Source organism: Chinchilla lanigera, unplaced genomic scaffold, assembly GCF_000276665.1.
Source record: "Chinchilla lanigera isolate Chin_1 unplaced genomic scaffold, ChiLan1.0 scaffold00081, whole genome shotgun sequence".
Lineage (NCBI taxonomy): Eukaryota > Metazoa > Chordata > Mammalia > Rodentia > Chinchillidae > Chinchilla > Chinchilla lanigera.
In genome coordinates, this window is record NW_004955482.1 from 9,682,400 (window position 1) to 9,691,932 (window position 9,533).

Consider the following 9,533-nt stretch of genomic DNA (forward strand, 5'->3'; position numbering starts at 1 on the left):
GTAACGGGAAGGAGCCCCCCTTTGCAAGAGGTTCGGGGTTCACTTGGTCTCAGAGACAGAAGCAGAGAAAAGACTGATTTCATCCACTCTATCAGTGTAGGGACAAAAAAGAAAACCACACAGTGCTGAGGGAAAAAAGAATTTTTTTTATTAATCTTTCTTTTTAAAAAAAGTTGATTTTTTTTGGTTTTTTTTTTTTTTTTTAGTCTTTTGTAGGTAAACCTCTTTCTGCCTCCCCTCCCGCACTCTGCCCACCCGCCTCTTAAAAATATAAAAATGTCCAGCCCCAGATAACTAGAGTACAATAAATAAACAGTAAACACAAAAACATACTTTATTTGTTTTCTTCTTTATACAAAATAAGGAAACTAGAAGCGTTCAACTTCCAAAAAAGTATAATATTGTACACCCTGACGGCCCAGCCTCCAGGCCCCCGGACAGGGAGAGCGCCTCGCCCAGGGGCAGAACAGGATGGGCAAGTGTTCGAGTCCAGCCTGGACCCCGGGCTCCAAAGAAAACGTCATTAAGAGGGAGAAGCCGGCTTCCCGGATCAGCTGACCTTGAGCCCAAGACCGGCCACCAGGGGGCGCCAACTCGCAGGTGGATCCTCCCCCGATTCCCTCTCCTCCATCTTCGCTTTCTGGCTGATGCTTTCCTCATCTTTCCCTTCCAATCTATTTTTTTAGTCATTTTTTTTTTTTTAAAGATGGGGAAAGCAGAGCGAGAAATAAGGTTACAAAACACCACTCGGATCGCAGAGAGGGGAAAAACATCTTCTCCAGCCCTCCGCCTCGACCCTTAGTCCAGAGGTGGAGGCGGTGGGCGGGGGTCGGGAGCTCCGCATCTCCGCACCCTCCAGAATATCGACTTTGGCCCCAAGAAATTGCTCGCGGCTGCCGGGGAGAGCGCTCGCTGGGGATGAGTGGGGCCTGGGTCCCCCGCGCCCAGCAGAGGAGCAGCTGCCGGTTGGGTGCGGACCCGAGAGAGAACCCCGGAGGGCGCCCCCTCGCCCCCGCGAGTCCGCGTCGGGCGTTTTGGTTTCGGAGGCTGCAGGGGGCGCCCGCCCCGGCCTTACCACACGGCCGCCTCGTTGAGCTCGGGGTTGGGGTGCGACAGGGCCCCGCTGTAGGCGCCGGAGCCGCTCATGGGGAAGGGCGGGCTGGGGCCGCCGCCGAACACCTCTCCGGGCATGGGGTGCAGCGCGCCGGGCAGGGGCTCGGGGCTCGGCGTGTCGGGGTGCGAGATCATGTCGGTGAAGCGCGGGTTCTCAGCGGCGTGCGGCCCGGCCAGCGGCGGCTCCAGGGCGCCCAGCGGCGTCGAGCCGGGCCCCGAGGCGGCCAGGAAGCTGGAGTCGGCCGGGGACTGCGCCTGCGACGGCGGCCCGTGCGCCGCGAAGAAGTCGTAGTTGCCTCCTGGCGCGTAGTAGTCGCCCTGGTAGTCTGCGGGAGGGAAGCGGGGGACACGGGGCCGTGAGACGGGAGACGTCCGAGGGGGACCGCGGGATCCCGGGGAGACCAAAGCCGCTGAGGCCAGGGGCGCTCGGATGGGGAGAGGCGACACGGACCCGAGGACGGGCAGGGCCCCACGGAGGCCAGGGAGACCCGGGGAGAGGGGCCTGCGACCCTCCAGATGGCGAGGACGCAGCAGACCCCAGGAGAGCTGGGGAGAGGACAATGGGACGCGCCGAGGAGGTGAGGGCTCGGCTGGGAGGGACGCCGGGACAATAAGGGACACGCAAGCGGAGAGTCCCGACTTCAAAGTCACCGCTCCGGGGGAAGGGGCGACGGCGGAGCTCGGCGTCTCCGAGGTGACGGGGACAAGGAGACCCCGGCACAGGGTGCGCAGGGAGCGGCCGGCAGACTCGGCGCGAAGGCGGGCGAGGACGAGCCCGGGCGCGGCTGGGAGTCGCCAGAAAAAGGGGGAGAAAGGGACCCAGAGATGGCGATTCCACAGCAAGGACGCGAGAGCCCCAGACATCGGAGATCCAGTAAAATAGCGGAGAAGACGCAAAAGAAAGAGATGAGGCAGCGCGTCAGAGACCTTCGAAAACCCCGAAGGCGAAGGCGGATGGAGGAGACGGGAAGGGGAGACGTGGGGTGCAGAGACCCCGAGACAGCGGGCAGAGAGATGAGTTCCACGGCCGCCAGGGACCCGGGGCGCCGGGCTGGTGGGCAGCGGGACAGGCGGCCGCCCTAGCGCAGAGGGACTTCGGGTTTGGGCTCTGGGCTCACCACCTGGACGCTCGGCGCCCTCCCCTCTGCCCTGCGCCCCGAGGATCCGCACAGCCCTCCGCCAGGGCAGGCCCCAGGCCGGGGGAGTGCAGGGCCTGACCTGCAAAAGAGGGAGCCGAGCCCCAGAAACTTGGGAGAGGGAGAGAGGAGAGCGGAAACGCACACCCGTGGCGCTCGGGTAGAGGCTTGAGCTTCGCCCACGGTGGACGGGCTTGCAGGATACCCGTCTGGGGGCATGGAGCCCTTCTGAGAAGCTGGTAACAGCTTTGGGGCTCTCTCCTGAGTAAAACGCACAGATGCGCGTTTCCCCGCAGATCCGGGGGGTGCGGGGCTCCAAGTGACACGGCCACCTCCCTCCACAAATCGCTTCTGTCCTCCTCCCGAGGCCTCTCCTTGAGGTCTGGCGGGACAAACAGCTTCCCCCACGCAGGTCGGAGCCTCTAGGGTCGGGTAGGGCATCCCGCAGAGGCGGTGCCTTGGAGCCCGCGGCGGTGCCAACCCGCTTTGCACGGCGGGAAAACCAGCGCACGCAAAAGCCAGCCTCTTCTGCAAACCCCCCGCCGCGGCGCAGTCCCGGGGTCCCGGGGCCTGGGGGTCAGGGCTGAGTTCCTGCCCCTCCTTTCTCCTCCAAACCCACAAATCTCTCCAAATGGGGGTCTGCAGGCGCGGCTGGGACACAGCTTAGGGAGCAGATAAAACGGCCCCCGGTTACTTCCACAAACAAAATACACGGATTCCATTCTCCCCAAAAGTGAAGAGGGAGCTTGAGAGACGCGAATTTGGGGCCCCAAAGGGTAAGAAGGGCTGGGGCCACCGGGGACTGGAGCGAGCCTGCAAGCCCGCGAAGGCCGCGGCCCGGCGCCGTGCTCGCCGCCTCCGCCCATATGGCGGCCGGGCCGGAGGTAATTGGAACAAACGCCGTCTGAAAGGGGCACAAAAGCCGCAGCTGGGGCTTTGTCCGCGCTCCCACGGGGAGCCGCCGGCCCCGCCGCCCGGCCCCTTTCTCGCCCGCTGCCGGCCGCCACTGCCAGGATCTCCCAACGCGGATTAGGCGGGGCCGCTTTGCTGGGGGCTGGGGAGTCGCTCCCCCAAATTCCGGGGAAAGAGGGACCCGGGCGTCCTGCCTCCCTCCTCACGCAGCGGGAGCGCGGGGACTGTGCGCGGCGGGTTCGGTGCGCGGCTGCCAGGTCCTCCCAGAAACCTTGGTTAATTACCCGGGCGGGGAAAATTCCGGCCAACACCGCCCCACCGTCTCGCTGCTCAGGGCCTAACCTGTGGGGAAGGAGCCCAAGCTAGATGGAGAGTGGGTGAGGGGCGACCCCAGCCTGGACCATCCAGGCTGAGCGGCTGAGGCTCCCTAACCTAGCCTTGCGACTACAGAGAACAATTTCCCACGTTGCCACAACTTCCAGGGGCCCAGGCTTAGCCTCCCGATGAGCCGTCTCCGGGAGCCGGAGGGTTCTCCACCCTCCCCTTGCTGGAGGGATCTGCACACCTGGCCCCTGCCCGTTCTTCCCGCTGCTTGCCCCTGAGTCCTTGGAAGCTGGCCTCTCTGACTGGGTTACCAGCCCTGAGCACGGAGCTAGCTGCACGGAATGCAGACGTCCCTCAGGTTAGGCCTTCCAGGAGACTCACCACATCCAGACATTCAGGAGTCAAAAGGGGGAAGTGTTTCCTGAGGCCCACAGCTCCAGAAAGGGGAGCCAGGACTGCTGGGTGCAAGCAAGGGCCTAACAAACCCGGGGGCGGGGCCCCCGGCGCAAATCCAGTGTGAGGAAAATGAGGGTGGGGGAGAGAAAGGAGAAAAGGGGGTGACCAGGTGGAGTACATGAAACCAACCTCCGAACTCCCTCTTCGCAAACCCAGGCGCACAGTGCTCCCCAGCCCCATAGATGGGAAGTGGACGTTTGGGCGCACGAGTCCACACGAACCCCTGCATTATTGGGGCTCAGTGTGGGCTCACAGCGACCTCGGTTTGGGCTCAGAGCACCAGATCACAGCCCCGCTCGCCGGCTGGGCAGGAGGTGTAGCCTTGGAAGGCAGCTTGGCAAGCAGGTAGCCCGCGGCAGCCTAGACCCTTCATCCCAGGACCCTGAGAATAGTTCCAGCTTTCTGTACAGCAGGCGCAGGGGCACGGACAGCTGCAAGGCTTGTCTTGGGGGGGGGGCGGGAGTGGAGGGGCATGCGGGGAAGGGCCCCGGAAGTGTGCCTTCCTCGCTGTGTCTCAGCGGGGCGGGGGTGGGGTGGGATGTACCTGTGCGTGGCTGTTTGTAATCGTGTATCGCGATGTGCATCCTCGAGGACTGAACGCAAGCACGTGCGTGCGCGCGCCCAGCCGTCCCGCGTGGGTAAAAGCGCCACTGCATTTCATGTGTTTATGTGTACCACTGCATGGCTGCGCGTCTTTCCTTTTGTGCCCGGGGTGAGTGTGCATGGGTGTGATGCGTGTTCAGGTGTGTCGTTGATTGTGTATGCCCACGTGAGTGGGAGAAGGCAAAACATTTCCCAGGGTATTGGAAAGCGCGCGCAGGTCCTCTGCGCGCTCCGCCGCCCAGAGCGGCGCCGGCGAAGTGCAGAGCCGCGCGTTCCGGGGGCGCCTCTTACCTCCGTAGTAGGTGTATGGGGTGGACCCCAACATCTCAGACTCGTCCAAGCGGCCGCCTAGCGGACGCATGCGCCGCGGACTCCGGAAGAAGGCGTGTCTCCGTGCGCCTAGAGCGCTCAGCTGTTTCATGCGGCGCTCTTTGGACCTTCGGTTCTGAAACCACACCTGGAACAGAGGAGGGGGCACCGTGAGCTCGGGGTCCCGAGCGCCTTCCCCTCCGCTCCCCGCCCGCACTGCCCCTGCTGGGTCCTAAAGCCTCTGACACACCAGGCCTCCCCCGAGGCGGAGGCCGGGCCGGATTAGGCCGGGAGGGGTGGAGAGGGGCCTTGGCGAACCAGCCAAGGGTGAAGGATTTCGCGGACCCGTGGGGTGACTCATAAAGACTTGGGCTTCCTGGTCCTCGGTTTGTCCGCGGCCTGACGGCTTTATAAAGACTTCCCGCCCGGCAAGGCTCCTGCCTCCGCTCTGCAGCCGGCGGGCTCGGACCTCGCCTTTCTTTGCTTGGAAGATGGGAGGGAAGGAGGGGTCCTGGACCCCAGAGAGGCTTAAAACCTTCGTGGAACAGGGCAGCAAGCGGAATTCAGAGGTGCAGTGGCCCAGTCCCGAGTCACACAGCAGGAGGACAGCAGGAGGACAGCAGGGCTGGGCGAACTCAGTTGCTTGCTCCCCACCTCCGGCGGGGTGGGTGCCCAGCCGTCCTTGGCCCGGGGCGCTCGGCTGTGCCCTACCAGAAGCTCGCGCCTTCTAGGAGAGGGGGCTGTCGGCTCCCAGCCCCAGCCGCAGTGTGGAGGACGTGGCGCCCCAGACCGCACCTGAATAACCCGCATGTTGAGGCCGGTCTCCTGCGCCAGCTGCTCGCGGATGTGGCGCGTGGGCTTGGGCGTGGCGGCGAAGGCGGCCTTGAGCGTCTCCAGCTGCTTGGCTTTGATGGTGGTGCGCGGGCCGCGCCGCTTGGTGCCCGAGTTCTGCTCCTCGTTCTCGTTGTTGGCGGTCTCCTTGTCAGATGAGGTCGAGTTGTCTGTCTCCTTGGGGTCGTCCTGCAGTGGGTCCTGGAGGTCCGGGGACAAACTGCGGTCCGTACAAGATGACACTGTGGGCGGACGGATTAGGAAGGGGACAGCTGCGTCAGCGGCATCAGTGGCTTCAGTGGCTGTCGGATCCCTCTCCAATTCAGTGGCCGGTTCCAGCCGGCCCAGGCTACCGCTGACCAGGCTGGGTTCCCTCCCAAACCTGCCACGGCCCCTCCCCGCAGGGACCCGGCGCCCGCCCACTCTCTCCAGGCGGGTTGGCCTTTGAAGGGGCCCTGCTCCAACCCTCTCAGCACCTCCAGGGGAGCTGGGCTTGGGGGTGGTGGTGCGAGGGCAGGCCTCGGGAGAACCGCCTTCTTGGAGAGGGGACAGTGGGGCCTACAGATGTCCCCTCCCTTTCTTCTGTTCCCTTCTCTCCGTTTTCCAAATTGCAGTTCACCTAGAAATTACCAGGACCTCAAATGACACAGAAGAATGAATCAAGCAGGTCTAAATTAGGGGCACAGGAATCCCAGGGCACGGTTTGCCCATGGGGTGGACTTCAAATGCTCTCCCTTCCCTGCCTCAAATCCCCTCTCCTTGCTCAAGAACTGCCTGCCAGGGGAATCTGGGCGATCGACTCTGAGCCTAGCACTGACCGCGCAAGGAAGGAAGCAGAGGGCGCCAGGCTGGCGGCTGGGGCAGGCCGGAGGCCTGCATACCTGAGTTGAGGCTGCCTTCTTTGAGGCTGGAGGAGCTCAGGTAGTCATCCTTGCACACAAACTTGTTCTCGTCGATGACGTACAGCTCCTCCCCGGTGGACAGCTGCTTGTTGCACACCATGCAGGTGAAACAGTTGAGGTGGAAGACTTTGCTCCGGGCTTTGCGCACCAGGTCGCTGGGCGAGATGCCTTGCGCGCAGCCTGCACACTTGGTGCCGAAGCGTCTGCGGACACAAGGCGTCTGTCACTGCGAGGTGGACCCAGGTCCAGTCCTCTCCAGCCGCTTCCGCCCACCCTGGCTTCTGAGAAGCCTCTGTTTTGTCATCTGTCAGCTGGAACTCCGATTCTACCCTCGGTGGCCAGAACAGAAGAGGGCCAAACGTCTGGGGCTCTTCTTGAGATGGGGACTGCCAAGGGGCGAGCTCCAGCCTCCTCCCCCGCAAGGGCTGGAGGCAGGGCAGGTTGGGTTTGGGCCACTTCTGGGCTTTTCCTCCTGCACTCTTCCTATCTGCAGGGGTCCAGGGAGGGCCCACCTGCCTGGCTGCTGGGCCTAGCAGTGGGGTGAGAACCCCCTTCCCCGTGCTCCCGGCTGGGCATGAGCAAGGAGGGAACCTTCTACCTATTCCCAGCACTAACAAGGAGCCTGGCTGGTCTGCAGTGTGAGGCCTCTGAGCCAGGAGCTGTGGACAGCAGAGCCTCAGAGGGACAGACTCTGGGAAGCAGGGACTGAGCTGCACCCCGCTCCCCAAAACCTGGCCCTGGCAGTCAGCGGGAAAATGCAAGCAGAAGGCACAGCAAACCCTGTATGGCAGGGCCTGGGATCACTCTAATTCCAGTTCCCTCCTTTGAGGTCTAATTCCTATTCTTTCTCCTTCTGGCTCGGGGAGAAACCTGCCTCTCCCAGAGTGGGTGTGCAGACCCCCCAAGGCGAATGCTCAGGTGCAGGTTATGGGGGAAAGGAAGAGGGATGAGGACTCTGGGGACCCCACATCTCCTCACACCCATGTCTCTAAACAGGGTGAATTTGGGTGACATTGATGTAGTGAGGGCATTAGAAGCCATAAGTCACTTTTGGCCTTATCCGGCAGTGTAATTGGCCATATGCACCTTATCAAAAATCATTAGGCGCTTTGCAAGCACCGCCACATTAGGGGCGTCAGGCCTCCGGGCCAGGGGGTTTACACATGTAAAGGCGCGGCTGACATTTTCTCCTATTCAAATTCCCTGATGCTGGGCCGGTGGGCTGCCTTTCTCTGCGGGGTGGATCACGCCCCCCCTTCCTTCCCTCAGCTCCCGGAATGTGCACTGACAAAGCCGGCTCTGGGTGCCTGGTGGAAGCAGACAGGGCTAAGCTGCTGGAAAAACCCCTGGGCTTCCAGGCTGACCCTAGCCTTTCCCAGATGGGGAAACTGAGGCTCGGAGGGATGGTCTGTCCCGGCCTGCTTGAGAGCCAGAAGGACGGGAGTAGGTGACACAGCCAAGCTAGACCCCAAAGATCCTGATTCCCAGCCTCCGTTCCATTTGGGCTTTGGGCAGCAAAGAGAATGTTTAAGGGGGTGGGGGTGAGCCGGGGGAAGGGGGAGGTTCCTTCTCCCTGCCGCTGGGCCCCCTCTGCAGCTGGGAAGTTTCCGTGTGTTCAGGAGGGCACCTCTGGGCTCAGGACTCCTGCTCTGGAGGCAAAATCTCCAGTCGCCCTGAACTCCAGGGAAAACCTTGCCTCCTTCAGAGCGGGGCTTGAAGCTTGGGTGCTGCGTTTGCTGCCGTGGTGAGCAGGCTTCCTCCCCTGTCCCACCGCCCCTGGGAGCTCCCTGGGGGTGAAGGTGAGGCCAAAAAGCAGCCTCCTTCCTCCTCCGCCGGGGCACGGGCTCTTTGCGGGTTGGAGGAGCAGAGGAGGACAGAGGGCTACCCGCTCCCAGCTAAACGCCGGAGGCTGGGATGGATTTCCTGGTCTCTTCCCCGCGCCCTGGCAAAGCGCGGGCAGGACGGGCTCGGGGGCAGCAGTGCGCTCGGCCTCTTACCTGAAGAAGTCGTTTTTGCAGTAGAGCTTGCCCTCCCCCGAGAAGCACTTCTCCGAGAGGTTGGTTTTGCACTCGCAACACTGGACACATTTGATATGCCACGCGCGGTCCAGCACGTTCAGCAGAAAGCGGTCGAGGATGGGCCGCTCGCAACCGGCACAGTGCACCATCATAGCCGCGCGCCCCGGCGGCCCCGGCCGCCTCGCCTCCCTCTGGGCCCCTGGCCCTTGGACTTCCTGGTCCTGCCGCTGCTCTCGGCCTCTTGTCTCTGCCGCCGCCGATGCTGCCGCCGCCGCCGCCGCCGCCGCCACGCGAGTCCGGTTCAGACCACGACTCAGCCGGTCAAGTCCTCGGACGATCTCTGGCCTGGAGCTGGGCTGCCCAGAGTGGGATGGGGGGCGGCGGCATTCACAACCTCATGCCACGAGTCGCGCGCCCGGGCCTTGGTTCTGGGCTCCCAGGTGTCTCGGTGGCTGCTGCCCTCTGCACTGCCAAGCGCCTTTCCCCGGTGGCGAGGCGCCGGCACTTTCCCCCACTTTCAAGCGGTCCGGATCCTCATCTTTGTCTGGCCGTCGCCTAATTCGCGCATCCTTATTCAGATTTGGTGACGTGGCGCAGCACGTAGGGGGCCCGGCGGCCAATGGGCGCGCCGTAGCCATGGCAACCTCTTAAATTTATAGCATATCTAAATTGGCTACAGCGTTGCGGTCCGAACAGAGCAAAAAAAACAAGGCATCAGTATTGTTGAGTATTAGCTTGTGCCTGGTCCGGGGCTGAGTAAGTATTTACTTTCTAGTTTGGGGCTAGGGTGGGGGTCTCCAGATGTGGAAACCACATCTCTTCCTCTCTCCGGAAATATTTGGGGGCCAGGGTTCCAAGGCCTAGTCCGGGAGGGACCCCCACTCCCTTTGCCATCCTCGGAACTTGCAGAAGTTGCCCAAGGCCCGAGC

At 62.8% G+C, this 9,533-nt stretch overlaps 1 protein-coding gene across 1 annotated transcript; it reads right to left on the reverse strand.

Annotated features, from left to right (window-relative positions):
- Positions 1-271: 271 nt before the first annotated feature.
- Lhx5 (LIM homeobox 5) lies at positions 272-8,756 on the reverse strand. Its single transcript, XM_005403229.2, has 5 exons — positions 8,584-8,756; positions 6,566-6,789; positions 5,649-5,926; positions 4,836-5,001; positions 272-1,439 (listed from the first exon to the last, which is right to left on the reverse strand). The coding sequence occupies exons 1-5, from the start codon at positions 8,754-8,756 to the stop codon at positions 1,072-1,074; spliced, it is 1,209 nt and encodes a 402-aa protein (XP_005403286.1). The 3' UTR covers positions 272-1,071.
- Positions 8,757-9,533: the final 777 nt, after the last annotated feature.

What these genes read in the sequence shown, in the direction of transcription:
- Lhx5 (XM_005403229.2), bottom strand. Translation starts at nt 8,756, where the DNA reads ATGATGGTGCACTGTGCCGGTTGCGAGCGGCCCATCCTCGACCGCTTT. An exon ending in TGCAAAAACGACTTCTTCAG is followed by an intron (nt 6,790 to 8,583) that starts GTAAGAGGCCGA and finishes TTGTGTCCGCAG; the next exon opens with ACGCTTCGGCACCAAGTGTG. An exon ending in CCCATACACCTACTACGGAG is followed by an intron (nt 1,440 to 4,835) that starts GTAAGAGGCGCC and finishes TCCCTCCCGCAG; the next exon opens with ACTACCAGGGCGACTACTAC.